The sequence below is a fragment of the Suricata suricatta genome, chromosome 1 (assembly GCF_006229205.1).
Source record: "Suricata suricatta isolate VVHF042 chromosome 1, meerkat_22Aug2017_6uvM2_HiC, whole genome shotgun sequence".
NCBI lineage: Eukaryota > Metazoa > Chordata > Mammalia > Carnivora > Herpestidae > Suricata > Suricata suricatta.
Window position 1 is genome coordinate 30,706,104 of NC_043700.1, and position 26,094 is coordinate 30,732,197.

Below are 26,094 nucleotides of genomic sequence, written 5' to 3' on the forward strand. Positions count from 1 at the left end.
GTCTGCTGAGTGTCTTCTACTCTCCTTTTCCTGGTGGGGTAAAATCCTCCTGAGAGGGGAATCCTTCTTGGTGCCATGTTGCTCTGGATTCTGGGATGGAGTGATTCCAGTAAAATGGTTTCTATGGTTTTCTGTGCAGCCATTGTTGGTTTTGGGGCTGTACAGGGTTTTTGCTGGCTTGTTATAGTGTGAGCTTTCCTACAACCATCTTCATAAATTTGTCATTGTGCATTTGTTGTTTCTGTTTTTTCTGTAGGAGAGGCAAACTTTGGGGCCCTCCAGCCCTCCATCTTAGTAGTATCACCTCCTCAATAATTTTGGAAGCAAAACGCTGTCAACACCAACAATTACATAAGATTCTGTGTTCTAGTGAAAACCAAGAGGTTGTCTCCATTGTTTCTTTCTTCTTTTCCCCCATTGTTTCTTTTTTAATTGCACTATAATTGCATTGACTCAAATGTTGCTAGAAAGAAATGATTCATTAATAAGGAGATTAGAAGACATTTTTTGTTGTATAAAGATGTTCTCAGTGATGACATTTCTTAATGACCCTTGACTAATATCTGTTTGCTTTTTATAGAGCAGGGTAGTGGATGCATTAAAGCAAATTAAGTCAAAAAAGTAATCTTTGCAACTATGACCTTAGATGAACAAGCTACTGGGGAAAAGTTTGGTAAATACAACTACATTTTAAAAATTCTCATAGCAAAACGCTCATAAGCAAATTTGAAAGACAATTTGGGAAAATCAGTTTTGGAACTCCATCACAACTAAATAGCTAATTTCTATAAAATATAGAATTTATAGAAATCAATATGAAGAAGACTAATAGCTCAGTAGGCAGACAACAAAAGGATATGAACCAAGGGCTCACAGAATAGAAGGCACAAATGTCTCTTATACATAAACAGTCAACAGAGTTATACAGCAAAACACCAAAGTACCAAATTTTCACCTGTCAAATTGGCAAAAATCTAACCATTTAATAAGACTGTTGTCATCTCTATGGAAACCGATAACCATTGCCTCTGAGATTGAAATTTATACCGACTCCATGCAGGCAAACTTGTCTGAAGTTTTCTAAATTATAAATACCTAGAGAGTTGACCCTTTAACAATGCCATCTGCCCACGCATGCAATTGAATATCTTTGTATGACTTTATACCCTCAAAAAACTTCACTACTTCTCGCCTACTGTTGACCAGACACCTTCCCAATAACATAAACAGTTGATAAATACATATTTAGGAAGAGAAGATAAATACATATAAGGAAGAGAAGATACATTTGCGGTACTGTATTTATTGGGAAAAAACCCACATGTAACCGGACCTGCACAGTTCAAACCTGTGTTCAAGGGTCAACTGTATATATCTTTTCACCCAGAGACTTCACATCTTAGAAATGCTAGAGATTTTTGCATGCTACCAGATGATGTACGTGAGAGGTCATTCATCATAGCTTTGCTGGCAAGGTGCACAGATTGCTGGCGTCTAATGTTCATCAAGGGCTCTGATTAAATATAGAGCAGTGTGTTATGTGTTATTATGCCAGAAACAAACAAGATACCTCTCTCTATAGATTAATACGCTAAATTAATCTCCAAAAAATATGGAAAGGGAAGGTCTAGGACATTGTATAACAAATGTGTGTAAAAAGGGAAAAGTTATATACATCCACATATTCCTACTCAAATACATAAAATTTATATATGTGTGTATTATATATACCTCCCACATATATATGCATACATGTGGTATTGCTATAGAAGAGCATATGTGATTTCATTGAATAAAGTATTTCTAGAAATATGCAAAGGAAACGGGATATATTTGTTGTCTCCAGGGAATGGTACTGTGTGACCTGAGAATAGGGTAGGGAGAGTGGTTTTTCTCTCTAATCCCTTTACAGAGTTTGGGGTTTGAACGCTATACATATGTTACTCAGCCTGAAAGTAAAGGAAACATAAATATTTAAATAAGAATAAGGCGTTAATATGACTGCCCGCAGTTTGTTTCAGGTTCCTTCAGTAATTACTCGCAAGGTTGTATTGAATACAGGAAAATTTATTGGAATCCCAGAGTGCTATTACCTCTTTTTCCTGTTTCAAACGTCTTAATTATCCAAGCAGGATAAAAATAAGTGGGTCATTTCTTTCTGGGCCATGGGTCTCTTATTTTTTCTTACCCCTGTTTTTGTCTTTTCTTTCTTCTGATACAGTAGGCAAAGCAGGGACCATGCTCAAGTACATGAATGACAGCCTGTCATTGGAAAAGTTCATTGTGAGAATTTTTATGAGTTTATGACATCTTTGTTAATAAGCACTTAACATTGTCATCTTACAGGATGTTAACAGAGGGATGTAGTGAACTTCAGTGCAGTTTGAGTTATTTTATATGCACGTGCTTTCAAGGTGACTGAGCTTTTTTTGTTGTTGTTATGCATAATTTTTTCTACTTTGCTTAGTCTATGTAGTCACTGCCATCATTGACCTGGTCACTTTTTATGTTGCTAGTTTGCTTTCACTGAGGAGAGGGAGAGACTCTTTTGATACCAAAGAAACAATTTTTAAACTAAGGATCCTAAAAAGGTGGCCTTGTTTTCTTAGTTCACTTATCATTTCATCTCACTTATCCTTAGACAATTGCTGCGTTTGCTACCTCAAAACTTAGAGGACCATTTTATTTAGCTCACTATTTTATTTAGCTGGAAACTGGTGCCCGGTCACTTCCACTGTGATTTTTTTAAGTCAGTGTAGTCTGAGAGCTGACTCAGGTTCAAAGGGAGGAGACGGACCAGCCTGCTGTCTCTTCTCTTCACTGTCACCCTTCCTTTGGGTAAGGGTATTAGACCGTGTAGATTCGTTTTCATGCGAGCCTGTGGCTGGAGGATCCATTTCTATGATGGTGTCTTCATTCAAATGTGAGGCATCTCCCTTCTCCGTGACTTCTCTGTCCCACAGCATGTTACCCTACAAGGGCTTTTATGTGGCTTGGGATTCTCACAGTGGGGTGGTATCAAGGTAGTTGCTTTTCTTCCATGGACGCTGGGTTCCTACAGTGAGGTTTCCAAGAGACAGGAAGTGAGAGCTGCCAGTCTCTTTAGGATGGACCTGGAAACTGGTGCCCAGTCACTTCCACTGTGATTTTCTAAGTCAGTGTAGTCTGAGAGCTGACTCAGGTTCAAGGGGAGGAGATGGACCAGCCTGCTGATGGGAGGCCTGTCAAAGGATTTGTGACCAATTTTATTCCATTCCAGCTTTTTTTCTTTATTTTTTGGATAACTTGGAAAAGTTCCTAAGGACTTTATTGGGAAGTTTTAAAATGCCCTCACTCAGCTCAAACCCCAAAGTGTACCTTCCTCTGTGTTAGCACTTAGCCTGTGCTTCTGTGCCAAGTCAAAGCAGCTTAATGTTCTTGACCTTATTAGGGACTCCCTGCCTAGATGGGATTTGCAAATATTGAGTTCGGCCCCTGTTCTTTGTCTTAATGCTAGCAGTCTGTAACCTGACCCTTCACCCCAAAGCTATGCCTTCTTGGTCCTTCCATGAAAGCCTTCTAAAAAGAGCTTTCTTGGTCTTCCATCTTGGTGTGTCCAGCAGATTGAAGTAGCTGCTGAGAGAGAACCTAGTTCTGCAGTGCCTCCATTAACAAGACACTGACTAGGGCTTACTTCCAGTTCTTCAGCTCTCTGTCATTTAACCAGTGCTGTGGACCCTGGGAGCATATAAGAGCAGGCTGAGCATTTTGTTTCTGTGTGTTTCCCCAGCTCCAAGAGGCTCCAGGAGTACGACCAATGCTCAGTATAGCTACAGAAATGAGTGGTGAACTTCATGGACCCCCACCCTTTTTGTCTCTCTTCTTCACTGTCACCTCTGTTTTGGCATCTGGTCTAATTCTCATTCATCTGAAGTCTCCCAGTTGATTTCCCTGATACCAGTCTTGTCCCCTTTCACTTTTATTTTTCTCACATTGCAGCTGAAGTGATCATCCTAATGTGAAAATCTAATGATATGATATCCCTGCTTAGATTTCTTTAATGGCTCTGTTGCCACTGGAGTCAAATAATTTCTGTGCCTCTCGGTGATTGGCTGTTCCTTTCCTCAGGCCTCACCGTGACCCAGACTCCCCTTCTTAATGGATGTTCGGTTTGTGTGAACTATGGTTGCTCCTCTCCCATGCTTTCCTTATGTTTTTTAATATTTATTTATTTAAAAAGTGTTAATGTTTTATTTATTTTTGAGAGAGAGAGAGAAAGAGAAACATTGTGAGCAGGGGAGGGTCAGAGGCAGAGGGAGACCCAGAATCTGAAGCAGGCTCTAAGCTCTGAGCTGTCAGCACAGAGCCTGATGTGGGGTTCAACCCACGAGGCGCGAGATCATGACCTGAGCCGAAGTCGACCGCTTACCCGACTGAGCCACCCCGGTGCCCCACATATACTTCAGGCCAGGTGCATGGTGTCTCTGCCTGCATCCTCTCCCCTTCCCTTTTCTTTTCCTCACCCTTCCACTTCCTAGGTCTCAGGTTGGAGAATAGTTCCTTCTGGGGATCTTCCTTAACCCACCAAAGCTGGGTCTCCACTGCTGTTAAACACTCCTAAATCACGCTCTCATTTTCTCCATGGTAGATATCACTGCACGTGACTGTGTTGGCTTTGCTCATTTGCTAGTCTCCTGTCTTCTCTTAGACTGGAAGTTTGCAGGGCTGGAGACTGGACTTTTTTGTCTGTTTTGTTTCGTTTTTGTTTTTTTAAATTTGAGTAGAGTTGACACACAGCACTACATTAGTTTCAGGGATAAGAGACTGGAGTGTTTTGAGTGCTCTGTTGCCACTTCTTTGAACAGGACCTGGTTTATCCTAGGTCCAACATAAAGATCAATTGTAAGGAAAAGGTAAAGCTAATGGTAAAAACACTTTGGCTAATGGTAGTGTGAGTAAAGCAATGTAGCCCATCTTTACTGGAATGCACTTGTGGTTGACCCAGCTGGCCAGCTTGCTCTGTTTCTTTTTTCTTTTCTACCCGCTCTTACCCGTCCCCTCCCCTTCCCTTCCTCCTTTCCTTCCTTTTTTCTTGTTGTATTTTAATGTAGGTAGTTGACATTTCCGCATGACTGACTTCCAGATGAGTGGGAAGTTACTGTAATTTATTACAGCATCTTTCCATATTTATATCAAATTTGGAGCACTGGTAAGTTCTTCTTTGGCCTCCAGATCTTTGCTTTCTCTCCAGATATTTTAGATCCAAGTGCTCTGTTTGGTATCTGCTATATCATGTTTGCAATCACAGTTCAATATTCATCTCTTCTTTTTTTTAATGTTTACTTATCTTTGAAAGACAGAGACAGAACAGGAGCAGGGGAGGGGTAGAGAGAGGGAGACACAGAATCTGAAGCAGGCTTCAGGCTCTGAGCTGTCAGCACAGAGCCCGGTGTAGGGCTTGAACCCATGACTAAGACCATGACCTGAGCTGAAGTTGGATGCTTAACTGGCTAAGCCACTCAGGTGCATTCAATATTCATCTATTCTTCATGAGATCTCTTCTAACCCTTGAGCCATTCCATTCCAACTACCTCTATCCTTAGGAAGCATCCTTAGATTTGTGACACACACAGTGTTGTCCAGTGACAGGTATTCATGATTTCCTATTTAGAGAATTTCAGGAACTGGTACTACATCTATCCTCTGCTATTTCTGTGGAGCTTGATGCCAACATAAGCCTTTGTTAGTTTAACTGAAAACTGGATTTTATATGAGTAACGTAAGAATTAACCTATGTAAAATCATGATTGCTTATGAATATAAAAATACAGGTGGAAAATGGACCTAGAGATTATAAGCCTTTTAAAGAAGACATTGTACTTGTTTTTCAAGGGACATATTTTTGTTTGGTTTTACAGTCTGCTTTTTTACACTTAGCAAAAGTATGAACACTTCTGTGACCCTTTGGTTTCTTTTCTTTTGCACAAGAACATGAACTATCGACACTCTCAAAACAGAAATTCTTTACACAGCTACCAGCTTCGATATGGTTGTTAAATCATGGGATGAGAAGACTTCATCACCCCTTCAGAATGTATATCCCTTTGTATGTATCTTTATTTGTGGACGTTCACAACATTGTGGTTCATGTGGCAATCCATGTGAATCCTGTATTCTTTGGCCTGCAGTATTCTGGGTGAAGAATATCTGATTAATGAAGTTACCACTTATACCCTACATGGATCGCCTACTGTTGAAGAATATGTTGTAGTATCACTTGTTTCCCATTCCTTTTTTTAAAAAATTTTGTTTAACATTTATTTATTTTTGAGAAAGAGACAAACAGCATGAGTGGGGGACCATCAGAGAGAGAGAGGGAGACACAGAATCAGAAACAGGCTCCAGACTCTGAGCTGGCGGCCCAGAGCTCAGTGCGGGACACAAACCCACGAACTGTGAGGTCAGGACCTGAGCAGAAGTTGGTCACTTAACCGACTGAGCCACCCAGGTGACCCTCCCATTCCATTTAATACTTAGGTTATGACTCTGGCATTTTCTGGTCTTTCAGCATTGACTTAGGAGCTTCTTCAAAGGATACTCTGTGTTGTGTTCATTAAGGCGATACTTCTGATGATCTGTGATGACTTGGATAGTTGTATACGATCGAACATTATGAAAGCCAATTATCGTTCTATAAAAGCTTGGAAGTGAGGGTTAATGGAGAGTTTCTGTACATCAGCTGACTCTGTGATCACTTTCCATTTTGTTCTGAATTAGTTGAAATGATAGTACTCAGTGTGCCAACTCAAATAAGAATGTGCTAGAAACTCGGTTTGTGTTAGGATTTTCCCCCCATGTCCCTTGGCTATTCCCAGTTTCTTTTCCTGTCCTTGCAGGCTTTATCTGCAACACATTAATCAAGTTTGGGTCACATGTTGTGCTTATCTCCTCACGCCTCTACATCAGCCTTGTGTCTTGTTTTCTGTCACGTGTGAATGTGAATGGCCCTTCCAAATGGTTGTAACAGGTTGAATTCTTGTACTTGACACATCTCGTCCATAAGGAGTCCTTCAATTAGAGAATCTCCATACGTTTAATTCTGTCAAATGCTTCTTCCTTTAATGCAGCTTCTGTGAACTTTATTAAATCAGAGTTACAGAAGATGTGGTCTCTGATCCGGGCTTTGCCGAGCTGCTGATTGGCCTGATGTGCTGCCCGGCGCCTTCTCCAGAATGCTAAGTGTGTTCCAGGATTCTGTACTCTGTCTTGTTTAGTGCACTGCCTATAGGTTACCAGTCATTACTTGGAAAGAAAATTGTCTTCTCTGTTCCCTGTATCTGAATTTTAACTGCAGCTCTGCTCAAAGTCAAATGTGTGCATTTCTGAATTCAGTCTATTAATTTCTGCTCTCTGACAACGTATTCAGGAGTATGGAAGATTAGATGGGCATGGTGGTAGTTATAAAATATGGCTGTATTCATACAAATGTACATATTCTAAGAGGCGATGTGAAATTGGCAATATGTTTTTTTTTTTTTTTAATCACGTCACAGCTACTGACAATAGTTGAAAAGTCCTCCTGTGTTTTTTTTTTTTTGAGTTGGTCTCCCCAGGTGGGAGAGTTGTGATCAGAATACCATTATAAAATTGCTGTTGCTTTAGATAGCTTTATTTTTATACAACTTGCTTTTAAAAAGATTTTTTTAAAAAATACATAACCTCAAACATTAGAAGCACATTTTGATTCATTTTTTGAAAAGGAAAATAGGTTTAATGGATGTGAAAATATCTGAAAACAGCCATGCTTGCCAGGATTGTGATAATGATGTGTAGGGAGTGGAAGAGTCACAGGGTGGATGCAAATATTAAGTAAGGTTCCATCTTCCGTAGGATGAAATGGAAGGCCTACCCGACCAGAAGTTAGAACACTGGGTTCTGATCTAGGCTCTGAATCAGTCTCCCCTACTGTCTTTCTTTATGCAAATAGTCTCACCTCTCTGCTTCTGTCTCCTCCTATGTAGAATGAAGGAGCCAGACTAGATGGTATCTAAGACCCAACTGTGAAATCTCCCGGCTACTCTTAACTTTAACATGGACAGTAAACAAATAAGGGCATAAATAGGGCAACTTTGACCTTAAATGATTAGACCATACAACCTCTCCAGAACCACAAATATTCAGGACCAATGTCACAGAAAACTAGCCACTTATCCCAGGGTCTTCAAGATGACAACTCTGATGATGTAGAAGTACAGATACGGGACTGATTTCTTTCAGGTGGGGCAGGGACGGTCAGGGGTACTGGTAACAGAGCACTCACAGAAATGCAGGGATGTGGGAAGAGGTCATTAGTTTGCAGCCAGCAGAGTCTGCGCAGGAGGGAATTTGGGTTCCTGGAATAGCTTGTGCAGCTTCTTCCATTCGTCAGAGCTGAAATTTTCCAGGGTTGACCAACATTCCCATTAGTGTGAATCTTAGCAACGGCTTTAACTGGCCATCTGCTGCAGTTGTTATTTTCTTTGCTAAGGCAGAGCTGGAATACCATTGTGCATGTAACAATCCAGATTGGTAAAGGGTACCTCCAAAAATGCATATTGATCATGTAGCGAGTACATGTTATTATTGTAATTCATTCAACGGTACACATTTTTACTAGTTTTGCATTTGGAAGTACTTCCAGTTGATGGCATCTTCTGAGTAAATGTGGCAACGCCTTTTTTTCTTTGTGGTCAGTAAAATGTGGGTGCATCTTACAATCAATGATATTTTAGATTGGACGGATTATGAGATTCACCTGTATCACCAGGAAGCGTCTGAGTCTCTTTATTCAAGTAATAGTCACTGTAAAGTAAAGACAGAAAACCTCCCTTATATGTTTGGGATGTTGAGACGAGGGAAGTGTGCTAAAAATAACCTTTTCATCAGGTGCCCTTGATGGTTGAGTCACTGTCTCATGCCACTCCTTTGGAGCCCATGCTTGCTTACTTTACTATCTAGTAAAAAGTGTCTTTATGGAATTAGAAATCTCTAAGTAAATGGATTTTCCTTTTTGCAAATGCACTTCCTTACAAAAAAAAATAGGTGTTAAGCACTTAGCCCAGGGCCTGACACAGAATAAATGGCAACCATAAAGTGCCTTCTGGGTAAGAGCACTTTCTGGCTGAGTGAATGGAGTTTGGATTTCCATATTTAGCGTCCTATAAAAGTAGCCATCTCTTACCAGAGGCAACAAAGGGCCAGACTTCAGTGTAATAAGCCAAGGAAGAATCCATCTTACGTGTGAACCACTCTGACAATGGAAATAACTAGACCCCAAGGTATAGGTTATTTAAAAATTTTTCATTTTGAAATATTTTCGGACAGATTTCAAAACAGTGGTGGAAACAAATTCCTGAAAACCCTTCTCTCAGATTCCCCAAACTGACATTTTTAAGAACTACATGCAGTGACCAAAATGATAAAGTTAACCTTATACAATATTATATTCTTTTTTTAAAAGTTTGTTTATTTTGAGCACAAGAGAAAGGGCAAGTTTTGGGGGCGAGGGTGGTGGTAGTGGAGAGACCGTCCCAAGCAGGGCTTGAACTCACCAATCAAGCAGGGTTTGAGATTATGACCTGAACCAAAATCAAGAGCCTGACACTTAACTGACTGAGCCGCCCAGCTGTCCCAATTCAGTGCCATTTTTTAATCCAGAGATGACCATGCTTTTTCTGTAAAGGGCCAAAGAATAAGTATTTTTGCCTTTGTTGGCTGTGAGGTCTTGGTAGCCACTGGTCGGCTCTGTTGTAGTTCAAGGACATCTGTGGATGATATGGAGCTGAAGAGTAATGGCCGTGTTTCAAAAACTTTAATCATAAAAAATAGGTGACCGGTTGGCCTTAGTTTTTCAACCTGTGAAATCTAAGACCTTTTCAAAATGTGTCCATTTTCTTGCTAATAACCCTTTCCTGGGCCCAGAGTCCAATCCCAGGTCCTGTGCTACATGACCTCATGTCTCCTCTCATTTTTTCTGGAACAGTTTCTCAGCCTGCTTTTACATTTTGTGACTTCAAAACCTTTGAAGCATATTGCTCAGGTATATTTAGATGTCAGTTTGGGCTTTTTTGATAATTCTTCATGGTTCTGTTTAGACTGTCCACGTTTGTTAGGAATAAGACAGGTGGCACTGTCACCTTCCCTGTGCACTCTCTCAGGAAGCACACTGTCCCCTTGTTATGCTAACCTGGGTTGTTTGGATGGCGTGGTATCTGCCAGGTTTCCACATTCAACTACAGGCCCCCTGGCTGGCTCAGTAAAGCACGTGACTCTTGATGTTGGGTCATAAGTTCCAGCCATACATTGGGTGTGGAGATTACTTAAATCTTGAATAAAGTCTAAAATAAAAAGCTTGAAAAAAAGTTACTGTTTTTCCCATTGCAGTGGTCATACTTTGTGACTATGGGTATGAGACTACGTATTCATACTTTTTGTCCCTTAATTTTCTTTTCTATTCTTTTTTAAACAGTCGATACCCTATTGTTTGTCAGAAGGCGCCCTTTGAGTTTCAGGATTCCTTTTTCATTGATGGGTTGGAATCTCACCGTAAGAACCTGCCTTCCTTTATTCTTTGTTTTTATTAGCAGGAGCTCATGGAGTCTTATTCTGTACATTGGGCTGTGTCATTTTGCTTCTCGAGGCATCACAGATTTGGCTGCTGGGAGGCCCCTCCAGTTGGCTCTGTATCCTTTTGAATGTCCCCTTCACATTTAAGTGCTTCCTTACGTTTTGGAACCGCAGATGTTCCAGGTTCATCTTGTGCTTTGCTTGCTCTAGCCCTGGAATCAGGGCATTTTACTAAGGATTGCCAGCTCGTTGAATTAAGTAATCATATTTAGAAACAGTAAAGAGAGGAGTTCAGTACTCTGTTGTTACAGGAGTGCCATAGGCTTTATGCCCTTTCAGTGAACAGAGCTAGAAAATATATACATATATATATACACACACACACTGTCCATTTGTGTCATATCTGCCAGTGTATATATTAAAATTCATACCAATATGTTTAAAAAAAATGTTTATTTTTGAGAGAGAGAGAGAACACCAGTAGGAGAGGGGCAGAGCGGGGGTGAGGGGACAGAGGATCTGAAGTGGGCTTTGCACTGACAGCAGAGAGCCCCACATGGGGCTTGAACTTAGGAATGGTGAGATTGTGTCCTGAGCGGAGATCAGATGCTTAACCAACTGAGCCACCCAGGCGCCTCCCAGTACCTCTAATTTCAATCCAACTCAAGGGGAATCCAGCCTTTCCCTACTCCTTATTTATAATTCCCTTCCATTTGAGTGAGAAAGCTGCCCCCCATTATGCAAGATATACTTATTTATTCAATCCTGAAATAAAATAGTTTTGAAATTGCTACCCTATATCTTTGTAAAACACAACTACCACTTGTGGGTTTTTCCCCCTCTTAGCCTTGGGTGTTATACTCAGTGTATTATTTTCCAGGGTTACCTAGTTTACTATCCTTCAGTGTCGTTATGCTGTTCATTGGTAGTAAAGTTAATTTCATTTCTTAGTGTTTGTGTACCATTTTCCTATATTTATTTATTTTAATTACCTATATAATATGCAAAGCCTTACCATAGTTCTAATATGAGAAATACATGAAAAGTTATACTCCGAGAAATGTCACTCTGTGTCCTTTCTCTCCCTGTCCCATTTATACATTTTTTTTTCTATTCTGCCCCCACGTATCCCTTGGGTATAACTCATCTCCTTAGTGCCTAGTGTATGCTATGTTTCATTGTATACAAGTGAGTCAGATACATCCATATTTTTATACAGTTTTCTGTATCCAGCCATGAGAATGCATATGCATAAAGTATTTTTATTGTAGCATTGTTTGCAGTGGCAAAATACTGTGACCAGCCTAAATGTCCACATATAGAAGACAGGTTGAATTAACTATTGTACATTATACATCCATAGACTGGAATGCTCTAAGAAGATCTCTATGAACTATTTTGGAGATAATTCCAGGATATATTGTAAAGTTAAAGCAAACAAACAAAAGTACATAAGGAATGGCTTTAAGAGAAGTCCCACCTGGAAATCTTTATAGCCTGTGCCTTCATGAAATTGTTTCTCCTGCACTCTTTGTCTAAAATTCTCTTCAGTGGAGGATTCTATCTCTTTAGTTTGCAGTTTTAATAAAAAAAGAAGGTGAGGAGGAATAAGGAAGTAACTCAGAGTTACAAGTCATCACTTAGAGTCATGGGGGGGGATGAACCATTTGAGCACTCTCTTGGTCAAAGATGGCAAGGATAATCTAGACGTAGCAGGTGCCGGGAGAAATGGGGAAGGGCATCATTCAATGGGCGATAACTGAGTTAGTGGAGGTAGCAACCCATTGCAGATCTCTTGACTTAAACGGTGCCAGTAATTCTGTTACTTTAGAACTTCTTAGAGCCTATATAGACTACTATTCCCTGTGAATCTCGCAGAGAATATGGTATAAGGCATTTCCCCAGTGATCATGGGTCTTATTCTTTCTCCCCCAAACTGAGCATCTTGTGAAACTAGTGATTTATATTCTTTCTCCCTTTCTCTTTCTCTGTCTCCCTACCTACCTACTGAGAGAATGAGAACACGTTTTTAAGTCCTCACTCTCTTCCCTGCTTTCCTGACCTTCCACAATTCCTGTTTGCCTGTAAACTTATTTTATTTTTCTAATTTTTCTCTTCCCTGCATTGAAAAAAAAAAGGATGGAAGATTTCAGACGTATTAGACCTTCTCACTTCAGCAGGAACCCTGCCCTCCCCAGGTGATAACCTGATCTTAAATGGATCCTGTTGGGGACCCATGTGTTGGGGGTGGATGTGGAAATGTGTCTTTACATCTTCCCAGAGGGAGAAAACATTCCTTAAGTATTAGGAACAAGACAGAACTATTGAATGTGCTTTATCTCTGTTCTGTACACTCTGAAAATACTTTTAATTCTGAATCTGCAATAGTATAAAAGAGCAGATGTAAAAATAGTGATGTCGGCAATTAACACAGAAATTAGGGCATTAGCTAGAGATCTCCATGAAACAAAATAGGCAAGAAGAGCAAATTTGTAAATGAACTATATGTCGTTCTTCAGGCTGTGGGAGCCCTGAAGTTTTGTTTTTTGTTTAGTTTTTTAAACATGTATTTATCATTGAGATGATAGAAAGAGAGTATGATCATGGCAGGGGCAGAGACAGGGGGAGACACAGAATCTGAAGCAGGCTCCAGGTTCTGAGCTGTCAGCACAGAGCCTGATGCGGGGCTCGAACTCACAAACCGTGAGATCATGCCCTGAGCCAAAGTTGGACGCTCAACCAACTGAGCCACCCAGGTGCCCCTGAAGTTTGTTTTTACAGGTTTGTTTGAACAGCTGAGCCACACCAGTTAATCCTTCTGTGTGGTGTGGGACTTAACAGAGAGGTTGTTGGTGCATAACTCATGCACAATGCTCCTTGCTCCTCCCTTTCTCCCTGCCTTTCCTGCTACTCTATACTTTTTTCTCTCTCCATTCTCTATACATTTTATATTTCTCTATACCTCTGTTTTAAGTTTCTTAAGGATATGTCCTTTAAAGTGTGTTCTTGCACACAGGTGTGATCCTGCTTTTGGTTTTAATTGGAAGTATTGGTTTCACAGTGTGGCAGAACATTATCCTGGGGGAACAAAACAGATCAAGAAGGTCCATTATTTTTTTTAACTTTAAAATTGTTTACTTATTTTTGAGACAAAGAGAGAGAGAGAGAGGGAGAGAGAGGGAGGGAGAGAGTGAGAGAGAGAGAGAGCATGAGCCTGGGAGGTGCAGAGAACCTTAAGGAGACACAGAATCTGAAGCAGGGTCCAGGCTCTGAGCTGTAAGCATGGACTCTAACTCACAAACCGGGAGATCGTGATCAGAGCCACTGAGCCACTCAGGCACCCCAGATAATATATCTTAATCCTATTTTAAATACATCACATCTAGCAAGGTAAGGGCTTAATGTTCAGAAGAACAGTTGGGTGATTAGAGTGTGGTGATGACGCACCAGGTCTCTCCCATTGTCTCTGTCCTGAGGAGTGAGTTTCTAAAGGTGAAGAATCAGGTGTGACTGGGGAGTCACGTGCTATTCATCTTTGTAGTCTCACCATCTAGATAATGTGGAGTAGAATGCAGAAAACACGGGAAGGAGAGCTATACTATGAACTCGTTTTATTTACGTTAATGCGTAGAATGATCTTCCTTCAACAGTCAGGTTTTGAGCGTCAAAGGCTCAGTGATAGTGCTTTTGTAGGCAGGTGGAAAACACGAATGGGGATACTTATGAAGAGGGCTTCAGCGGGTGCTTTTGTTCCCTTGGATCTTTATTGCATCTGCCAGAGAAGGTTCGAATCCATATGAAATGAGTTGATCTCGTGGCTCAGTAGCTTCCCTCCCTGGCCTTGCTCCAGTGCTACTGAGTTTATTTAATTGGCTATGTTCGTCCATAGTGTGTCCTGCAGAGCTCCTTTTTTCTCTTCTGGTTTATTGTCTTTATTTGCAAGCAGCTCCCCCATGGAATAGGTGTCTTGGTTGTGGGATGGTATGTAGACAATTCTGGTTTTCTCTCCACTTCTCATTTTCTTCGTTTTCCCTCAGAATAGATGAGCATGAGCAGATCTATGTCTCAGGAGCTTTTGTTCCATAAGGATTTTATTAGATATTTCTCTCCCATGCTTTCCCTGCATATCCAATAATCATATTGTCAGTGGCATGAGGAATGGAAAGGTAAACCGGCTCACGTGTTTTCTGGGCTGCAATTTTCTGTCTTTTTGCTTTGTATTTGGCATCTCTTTTCTTCCTACTTTGTTTTCCACTCTTAGGGATATCCTAGGTGTCTTTTCCTTTCTTCTAAAAATATTTTTTTAATGTTTGTTACTAAGCGGGGGGCACGTGAGTGAGTTGGGGAGGGGCAGAGAGAGAGAGGGCGACACAGAATCTGAAGACAGGCTCCAGGCTCTGAGCTGTCAGCACAGAGCCCAGCGCGGGGCTCAAACTCATCAACCGCGAGATCATGACTTGAGCCAAAGTCAGACGCTAATCAGTTGAGCCACCCAGGCGCCCTTCCTTTCTTCTTTTGTTTATTTCTCTTAATGCCTTGAGACCAATTTAGTGATGAACATTTTATCCACAATGTCTAAGAAGCTAACATTACCTTTGGGTGGGGGGCAGGGAGAAATGTGATTTTTCTAATTAAATTCTATCCATGTTCTCACTTAACCTAATGAAATATGACTCCGTGATAATCTATAGTGCACAGTAAACGGCATGTATTAGCCATGGCTATTCATTTTTAAAGAGGGTTTTCAGATGGAAAATTTAAAAAAAGCTTGGTGCTTTGCTACAGCATATGGCAAGGCTAAGATAAAGAAAAAATATAGTTTGTAGTAACAGATGGATTTGAACCACACTTGGATCTGTTGAATACTTTTTAATATTTAATTTACAATGAATCTTTAATATAACATTTAACTAAGTGTTCTGTCATATTCTTTTTAAATGTATGACGCCTTTTCCATGTAATTGTGTCTAGAAGATTTCATAAGAATATTGAATGTTTAAAATTAAAACTGTCGTTGGAGGGAAAAAAAAAAAAACCCAGTAATTTTCCCAAGATTTTTATGGTTCACACTTATTTGTGCTGTTTAGAATGTTGTATATTTTTTATATAGTCTGTCAACATCTTCTTTATTTCCTCTTAGCTGCAAAAAAAAAAATGAAACCAAATAATAAAAGTAACTTTAGTCATAAAAATGAAACATACATGAAAGTCATGCTGGGGCCATTGAATCCATTGTATTTGTTGGTGCGGAACCACATACCACGGCAGTTTTCTGACAATGTAAGAAATTATGGTTGTAGCATAATCAGGATTGCTACTCTTCCTGGAGATAAGCTGAATAAATAAAGTCACCAAGGAAGTGGTAAAACAGCCTCGTCAATCACATCTAACAAAACCCGAGGAAAATTTCTGTTGCATGACTTGTCATGTACCTGTTAACACATTTCATACAAAATTGATTTTTAAATTTTTTTCTCACTGTATCAGGCAGTAGGGATGGAGAGGTGTAGTTGTAAGATGGGTTCTGATTTATGTCTCATGCCGCTTAGCCATTGGACGGCTGTACCTTCATCATGCTCCTCATGCGTGGGTCCCTTTAATGAGGAAGAGAAACGTAAAGCAGAATTGCCGCTTCCAGGCCAGCACATCGCGAATACTCCCCTCCTTGCCCCTGATGATGTTTTCTGTTTCTGCACGCGCGAAGATGGCATTCCCGTTTTATAAAAATAAAGGAATCGTTAAGGAAATGAAAAGCTCAGCCAGGATCATGGCTGTGTGTCAAGCTTTTGTCTAGTAGATCACAGGTCCGAGAAAGGAATACCACTGACTGAACATCTGTCTTTCTTGGTTTGGTGAGAGGAACTTGAACCCTGTTACCATTTAAAAAAATATTTTTTAAAAAATATTTAACCGAGAGAGTCATAATTGTTAAAATCTGTATCACAGGGCACTCCTTGTATATCCTTTTATAATTTTGAATTCTAGAGGATTTTTTTTTTGCTTGGTTATAGTTTTATTTGCCTCATTGTGTCTTAGGGTGACTATTTCTACATAGTGTCCCACCAGGAAGTTAAGGCATTTAGATGTTTAGGGTGTTTAGAATTAGGGTGTTTGTTCTACAATCTTCTTAGTTAGGACCTATGGGCTTTGGTCCTTGTGAATAGATCAAACAAGTATAGAAAAGAACACTTGTCCAGTTGGGTGGATCATAGAGACACCATGGTGATGTGTATCATCTGCTCTTTGATTCTTCGGTCTTCGCCTCTGGTCTGAGTCTTGCTCTCCCTTCCCCCACTCAGACACCGAGCTTTGCCAACGACCTGATAAGGTGTATTACTTGGTGTGGCTCCATCACTGGTTTTTGGCCTGCGCGGATCTTGTATAGTTTTAGGAGTTAATATACTTCTGCAGAAGAACCAGACCGGCCTGTGTACCAAAGCCATTGTTTGGAAGGTGAAGCCGAAGCTTCAGAATGAAGAAGAAGAATTGCACCCAATTTCATAATGGGTCAGACAGTCTGAATACTTTAATTCACTCATTTCAGTCACATTCCCTTTGACTGAATCATCTTTTGGTTCACCCCGGTGAGTGCCAAAATACTATTCCGTTTCAGGGCCAATGGTTTGCCTTATTTTGTGTGCCAGATAAGCAGCATCTCCATTCTCCGCCTGGGCCTCTCCCGTCTCACGCGCTGGCTGATTTAGATGTCCTTTCCAGAAAGATAGCATTTCCTCTTGTGTTTCTTCAGTGGCTGCCCGTGTGAAAAAGAATAGCTTCGTGAATGCTCAGCCTTTCCTGATTCTGAAGGACCTCAAATGGCAGTGTTCTCAAAATAGTTTTACTTTTTAAACAAATAAGAGGACAAAGTGAAATGAATTGTGAGTTATTCGTGCCCCGCTGTTCAGTAACATTACCGCACCATATGGTGTTACACTGAATGATTTCAAACATACTGGGAAATGCTACCTACTCCACGGTACAATAGGAATTTCTTTAAAAAACAAAATGTAGCAATAAAGCGTGGCCATATTTATCCTTCTCTTGTGTCAGGTGCATTTTTTTTTAACACAGCTTTTATTTTCTAGTTAATAAGCATCACATACTAGGAAGCTGTATGCATGTTCTGCTCTGCACTGGGACATATGAGTGAGCCCAGTGAAGGTTTAATTACTATCTCTGGTGCAAGAAAGTGACAGTTCGTGCAGCCAAGGGGCCCCCTGATAAGGCAGATGATGTTGTTATTTCGGATTTACCCTGCCTTGAGAACTTATCAGCAATGCATTTAGGATTGCTTACCCTGGAAGGTGGATAGGGAACTGAGAGGAGTGGCGAGAATCAACCATCGGCAGCTGTACACTGTGTGAGCATTTAAACCCCCGAGTCAGTCAACATTCATGAGTCTAAAGTTATCTTCACTTTTTGATATCATTATATTAAAAAAATTACATCAGTACAGGCACTTCCTTATCTCATTTGAGCACCAGGATGCCAGAGATCAAACTGGTCTTTCTTTCTTTGGTGTGCTTTATTTTCCAAGATGGGTTGGGAACTGTTTTGTCTTAAGGGAGGAGATAAGTAAGCAAGTGTATGATGTGAATTTAAAAGCCAGTTTTTCATTGCAGTAGATTAGCTTCAAGAACACCATGAACTTTGCAGAGGAACCCTGTTTTTTGGGGGGTTGGGTTTTTTGTGTGTGTGTTTTTGGTGACATCCTAGTAATTTTATGTACATCTTAAATGTGTATTGATGATATTCCATTTTGGTTACCACCGTGCTTTTACTTTGCTTTCACCATAAACTGTTCCCTTTGCTGTTTAGTACAAGAAGTAATTCACTTAAATGATGACAGAACGTATATGTTTTAAATAGAGTTCGTCTGCTGTTACCAGCCAGGTGTCCAAAGATGATGATGTAATGGTAAGGGTTTAAAGTTGCACTGATCCAAAAGCAGTTGGAGGAAAGAAATACTAAGGAGAATGGTTTTGCAAGGAGTGTTCACCCATTTCTGGGTAGGATGGGAAGCTGCCATGAAAACAGTCTTCTGTGGGGTTTCAAGAAGGGTAACACACATTGGAGAATGCACAAAGCATTTGTGAGTAAAGAAGGGACCAGGTATGGTAGAGCCAGGTTGGGTCCACAAAGAGTCCAAACCCAAAGGATCCTATTAGGCATTAGCGGCTTCCTCGCTCCCTCCCCATTTCTTCTACCCATATTCACATCCTGTGGAACATCAGCAGGCTCCCAAAAGCTTCTCTATTAATGTCTCGAAAACAAACCAATCCAAGCCAAAACAAAACAACGCCCTAAATATTCCTTTCAATTATACATAATCTTCCTCTGCTTCCAAACAGAGGTCACAAATGTACATCTAGGATCTCCATCGATTTAGACCCTTTGTGAGAGAAGTGGATTCGGTGGCCATTGTGGATTTCAGAATTTAGAACCTGAAGCACATTTTATTGCTGGTTAATATATTGGGCATTGAATACTCACAGTTTTGCCCAAGATTCTTTGAAGGTCTCCTTTAATAAGGAGGTAAGGTGAGTTGTAATTAGCTTTCGGAGATCAAATTTTCATATACAAATGAACCGATACAAATGAACTGTTAGAAGATGAGAAAATTCGTCTGTTGTAAGGCACTAAATGTTCTTTTTACAACCTTTTCTTTATTATTTGCCTAGTTTTTAAAAACATGCATAGTATAAAGGTGGAATTCAGCTAAGAATTATACCCAAATTATTGGAGACTATAATAAATGGCCAACAGTAGTGAGATAGTGTTATACGGGGAAATATGTGCACTTTAATGTAGAATGGGGAAAAAAAATATTTACACTCAAGTTCCCATCCTCTCTCTCACATTGAAAGGTGAGGGCAAGAAAAAAACTCTGTATGCCTGCTTCCTATGAAAGACTCTTTGCAGAACTGCAAAGTATTTGAAGCAAAATTGTCCGTTGCCAACACTTTGTTAAAGGACTAAGATATTTAGTGAAAATTACTTAATAATGCCTTCCTCAGTAGTTCCTACCTTGTTAATTGCCATACTTGCAGGTACTGGGGAAGGAGAGAAGAGAAAGAAAGTGGGCCAGACAACTTCTACCTATAGGGATTAGAGTTGGTTATGAAACCCTCCACCTGCTGTCAAGCTTTTATCTAATAAAAAAGACAATACGCATACCAAACATAAATATGAGTTACAGTTCAGACCACGTGCAATGATGGCAAACCAATCCTCCTACAATAACAATAGCAACAAATATGATTAATGGTGGTGGCTTTACAATCTATATTTAATTTTAACAGTGGGAATTCCATTTGTTAGAAATCACTAACATTTTAGAGCAATGGAATAAATAAAAGTCATTGGGAATTTTCTTCTCTAATCTAAACCATTGATTTCAGCTGAGTTTCATGGAGTCTGCAGTTCTAATGCTGTAGAGGATTTGCCGGGCAACTGAATTTGTCCCATTAGTTCAATTGCTTTTTTGAAAAGAGGAATTACATTTTTAATCCTGTTAGGATAGGAACCCAGGGTGGTATTTGGACTTGCAAATACTGATCATTTTTAGATTCTTTTTTTTTAATGTTTTTATTTATTATTGAGATAGAGAGAAACAGAGAATGAGAGGGGGAGGGGAAGAGAGAGGGGGAGACACAGAATCTGAAGACAGGCTCCAGGCTCTGAGCTGTCAGCACAGAGCCTGACATGGGACTGGAACTCACAAACCACAAGGTCATGACCTGAGCCGAAGTCAGACACTTAACCGACTGAGCCACCCAGGTGCCCCATGATCATTTTTAGATTCTTTAAATATGAAAATTCGAGGTAAAGACACCTCTTTGTACTTTTGTACCTCTGAATCTCAGAAGAAATGTGAGACAACCCCAGAAATTGGTTTTTGCTGACATATACGTATCTCATTGTGCTGAAGAAGTTCTCACATTGTGCGTCTTTAATCTTTTTCTTCTTTTGAGAGAGAGACAGTGTGCAAGTGGGGAAGGGGCAGAGAGTGCGGGAGACACAGAATCTGAAGCAGGCTCCAGCCTCTGAGCTGTCAGCACAGAGCCTGATGTGGGGCTCAAATGCACAAATAGATCATGACCTGAGCCAAAATCGGATGCTAAACCAACTGAGTCACCTAGGTGCCCCTGTGCATTTTTTTTAATCACAGAAAATCTTACCAAGTTTCTATCTTTAATAAAGTTGACATTTCAAAAATGGATTGAAATCCACTCTGGAGCAGCTGAAGTATAAGCAAAGCACACTGAGTATTGTCTTCTTGGGGAACCCCTTTTACCTGGTATTCCTCACCAACACTTGTATTGTGTGTCTTTTTGATTCTGGCCATCCTGGTGGGTGGGAAGGGGCAGCTCACTGTGGTTTTGATTTGCATTTCCTTGGCTAATAATGCAAAGACCAATCCAGGGTAGTTTTGGACAGAGCAACAGATTGGTGGAATACAAGTGAGAGTCAAGAGATTGACACTCATACTTAATGGTCAGTTGATCATCAACAAGGGTACTTTGTATCCTGCACTTTCTTTTGCACCAGCAACAGAAGCAAAGGCAAGCACATTTGAGCCTCTCCCAAAAGGCCTCTGCTCAAAAGGTTTTTCTTATCATAACTTTGTACAGTAGTCCAGAAAGAATTTCTGCACAGGAAAATATTTGGTAAAGAAAATGATGTTGGCTTATGGGGTGTCCTTGGTGAGGCCGAACAAATGTAGGGTGCAGTATATCAGTGAGTAAAACCCGCAGAATGGCGGCTGCTTAGCTTGGTTGGGAAGAGCTCTGGGCTAAAAATCCTCAAGTTCTGTGTATATGGGTGACCGTGGCTATCTGGAAGGGAAGGCGGGAAAGCACATGGCTTTTCGCTACTATGTCTGCTCTTGATAAAAAGAGTTGATAAGAATATGGGGGAAGACTCACCCTCCAATCCCGTGACTCCTTTCGTTCTTCTCAGATGCCAGTCTCCCACTCTGGGACCTTTAGTGGCTCCTCATGCCTGATAATGGAGTCTCTTCAGAGCCTTCTCCACTATAGTCCTACCCTCCCTCTGCAATATCCAAGTGCACCCTGATACAACGTCTGTTCTCTGTAACCGGCCATGGTCCTCCTCCTTCCCTCTGCCCACAGGATTCCATTAGCCAGGGACCATCATCCGATCCCACTGTGGTCTGCATACCTACCGTTCTCATGGGCAGCAAAAATCAGAACTTTCTCATAAAAATGTCCTTGATTGCCTCATCTCTTAATGCTTGTTCTCTTTTCGACTTGCCATTGGTAAACTGGGGTTGCCACCCATGAGTCCTTATGCGTCCTTAGGTATTTATGGACATGTCCTCTTCTGCATTGGATATGGGACTTTTCCACAAAAGCCCATGAGGTATTTCATTGTGTCTCCTTCTCAGACTGGATGCTGCGTACTGCCTTGTTGCTCAGCACATATTTTTTGTCTGGTCGTATGGATCACTGCAGACCTTCCAGACACAACTGCCTTTGGATGTCCGACCTGATCTCGGGGCACAGTAGCTCTCCTGCCTGTGTAAGAGGGTGACACTTTCTGGCAGAATGCTGCCCTGCTCAGCTGCAGAATGTCTACTGTCCTGTCTTGTGGAGCAGAGGTCTCTGATCTGCATTTTAAATCTCTCTGGAGCCCCTGAACCTGGCTCTCATGGCAGCCAGCCTCCTGCAGGGCACAGCGGGAGCACAAGGGCACAGAGGGTTGAGTGGCTTGTCTCTGTGGGTTCTGGGTTTGGGGTTATTAAAGCAGAGTGTTTTTGTAAGTGCGGCACAGTGGGAAAGCTCCCCATGTCCCTTTCTTGTCTGCTGCCCCCTGCTTCCTGCTGTGCAGCCTGGGAATATATTAGGAGACCTCTATGGGACTGTGGGACAGCTTGCATTCCTTTGATTCCTCTGCCCTTTTCCTCCAGTTTATCTGTGTTTACATAGAAAGGTGGCGGTATATATTAGAGGAGCCTCCAGGTGAGCCACGGGGAAGATGTTCGTAAACGTGGATACTGCTGGGTCACTGGGACCTCGTGGGTACTTTTCTGAAGGATTTAGCCAAAGGGTCACACCTGCACTTTGTGTTCGTTTGTTTGTTTTATGTGCTCTTCTTCCAAGTCTGTCTATTTGCTTTGAGCTTCCAGTTAGTTTTCCTCCAGTGACAGTTGTCTTTTTTTTTTTTTATTACTAAGCATACTTTATTTCTGTTTTCCTTTTTATGAGGTTCGACATACATCCCACCGTCATTCTGGGCTTTTGCTGCCTTTGTGTTATCCTCCCTAGAACTGATTGTATGACATTTGGTGTCCAGTGATTATGTGATTACAAATCACTTGTAGCTACTATGACCTCATTATTCACCTCCTGTCCATCTCTGCCTCCATCCAAATCTTTAGTGCACATATGTATGCATGCCTATATTTACATATTTAATTTGAGAGGGAAAGCGAGGGCACGTGCATGAGTGGAGGAGAGGGGCAAAGGGAGGGAAAGAGAGAGAAAGAGAGAACCTCAAGCAGACTCCATGTTCAGTGTGGAGCCCAATGCGGGGCTTGATCCCACAATCCTTTGATCATGACCCGAGCCAAAATCAAGAGTCAGATGCTCAACAAGTAAATTTTTAGTGTTTTTAAAAAATTCTGTGAAGATAAACAGTCCGGCTTCCTAACTCCTATGGCCTGTCTCCTTGCTTACTGTGTCATGTGACAGCCCTTCCTACAGAAGCATTAACATAGGGTCCTTAAATACATCTCTTGTTAGATAGACCTGATGAGTGCCATTTTCTGCACACAGAGGAAATCGTAGCTTGGGATTCCCTTTGCACTTGGCCTCAGCCCTCCAGAACCCCTGTAGTCTTTCTCTGGAGCTTCTCTTCTTCTGCATGGGTTCCAGGTGTAGCAAAAGGATTTGAAGAGATCGGCCTAGTTCTGAAGAGTCAAGCCAGCCTTCCATTCCCTGTCCCACTTTCAGTGGGATGTGTCACGTGACATTTGAAGCAGAGACTCCTGTCCTCCAGAATCCATAGCCAGGCCCAGCGTGTCCTCTTTGTCTCAGGTCCCCTTGTCTGACAATGCCTGTGACCCAGACTGTGGCCTGACCCTCCTCTTTGACACTCCCTTCTGCTTATGCCCCCAAATTATAGGACGAGGTGGGGTTGAGAGGTTTGCCTCCTCCAGTTCGGCCTATATCCAAGATCGTACCCTACCCCATGAGTTTATATGTTCATGTGTCTGCTGCTAACTGTGAAGCATCCTCCGTCAACTACAGTGCGCACCTTCTGTCGTTGCTAAGACTCCATGGGAAGACTAGTCCTCCGATCCCATTACTCCTTTCATTCTTCTTTGAAGTCAGTCTTGAACTCTGAAACCTTCAGTGACTCCTCAGGCCTGATAATGGAGTCTCTTCAGTGCCTTCTCCAAAGTAGTTTTACCTTCCTTCTACAATATCCAAGTGCTCCGTGTGTACAATGTAATTGGCCACGGTCTTCCTGCCGTATGCTTTTGGCTGCACCTGCCTGATCTTGGCCTGCTTTCTGGTTCTCACCCTTCCTAGGAGTAAGCCCTGTGTCCACACAGGACGTGATGCTTCACCATCAGTCTTCTAGCTCTTGAGCCCATTGGCTGGCTAGAGGAAGCTTTAGATAGAGTTAACCCCTCAGTATTTCTGTTAAACCCCTGGGTTGTGAAAGCGCTATGGGGGACAGGACACCCTGGAAGGAAGGAAGAGGAACAGAACGGCAGACCCTGCGGTTGTGGTGGTGGGCTAGAAGTTCATCCAGTGACCCCAGGCCAGCTGCCTTCTCATTATGCTCCTCTCATGCCAGTATAAAGCAGAAGACCAAGTCCATGGTCATGCCGGGTCCCAAGTGTGTGGAGGTGCCCCAGCAGGTGTCCTTGATTATTGGGAGAGCCCTAGAAAGAAAAGATTAGCAGAAAATTCTCTGGTCAGTCAGTCTGTCTGTCTGTCTCTCTCTTTTTCTCTTTAAAGCTACTGCCCATGTCAAGGAGAATAGATGTTTCTTTTGATTTCCTATATTGCTGATTTGGGAAATAGGAGCGATAACACTGGAGTTGTAGTCTCCTGAGCCGAAGAATAAAGTCCTCTAATTCAGTCTGCTCATTTGACAGGAGATAACTGAAGCCTAGGGTGATTTACGTGTCCTGCCAAGGTCACCGCTGCTTGGCAAGGGTGCCTGAGTCCCTCAGCAGTGTTCTGCCCATTTGCTCTGACACCGTCCACGTTGTTTACTTACATTTCAGCTCATTTCCCACCCACAGTTTACCTTCTTTCCCTTCTTGGTGCAACTGGCCTCACAACAGCTCCTCAGTCTTCCAAGCTGGAACTCTTAACGTCCTCTTTACCCTTTCTCTTGACTTCTGTCAGTCACCAGGACTGGTGGATTCTACCATCTCCAGATCTGTTCTTGTTTGTTCGCTTCCTTCCATGATCTTTGTCTTCTTTGAACTTGGGACTTCTGTCCACATGACTTTCCCAGAACAATCCACTAGCGACTGCAGTGAGTTTTCCTGACTTCCTGGGGTATCCTGCCCTAAAACCCTGCTCCCTACCAAATGCGTGGCTCCATTCCTATCTCCTCTGCATCCCCTATCATCTGAGTCTCCCTGGACTCTCGGTTGCCTTAAAGTCTCTATTTGGGACCCCGAGTTAGGCAACCCGGTAACTTAATGAGGAGAAAGCGAACTGCAGCCCATACATGCAGGCTTATGTGAGAAGACACAGAGGGCGTATTGGTGCTTCTTTCAGGTTGGCTTGCTCTTGTCTTGTAGCCTCAACAGTGTACACTTTGCCTCAGGCTGCCATTTTTATATACATTTGTCTGATGGACTTGTATACATTTATACACACACATGCTCAAACACAAATATGTATGAATATATTTGAATGTATGCTAGTAAGGACACATCGACTCTCTTTTATGCTGAGAGAGTGATGTAGCCTCTAAGGCATGATCTTTTATGTAGGGGAAATTTAAATCTCTAAATGAGGATTACAAGGTAAGGATTTCGGGGGTGTGATTTTCACTAGTGTTGATTGTACTTTTTAATTATAATTTCATGCTTTTAAGAATCTGGCTTCTGGATCCAAAAGTTGAAAGCAAGGCTCCTTTGAACTTGATCTCATAAAGCAGAGAAAGCAAACAGCTTATTGTACATCACAAATTAGATGAAGAAGATGTGGGATCGTACACAGGAGCGACATACGCTGATAATTACAGGAGTACGTCAGTCTGGGTGTATTGTGTGGAAACTGATAGGAGGAATGCATTTGAGTTCTAGTTCTTATCGTAACCTGTAGCAGTTTTTATATCTGCTCTCTAGAGTAAGAGACAGTCTCCGAAGATGCAGTGCTTTGTGTAACATCGTGTTTTCCAGGACCCTGCTTCCCCTTCTCTTGCTATAGGTGTTAACCTTCTAACCAAAATACATTCACCGAATAATCAGTAGAACAGGAAGGTATTATGTCATGCCCTGTGGATCGATAC

General features: G+C 41.5%; 1 protein-coding gene across 1 annotated transcript in view; it reads left to right on the top strand.

Moving 5' to 3' along the window:
* The first annotated feature begins 636 nt into the window (after nt 1–636).
* Nucleotides 637–26,094, top strand: part of UNC5D (unc-5 netrin receptor D) — a 443,483-nt gene continuing 418,025 nt past the window's right edge. Inside the window, exon 1 of the mRNA XM_029950188.1 lies at nt 637–673. Coding sequence (XP_029806048.1) covers nt 637–673 — 37 coding nt within the window. The remainder of the gene's footprint in view (nt 674–26,094) is intronic.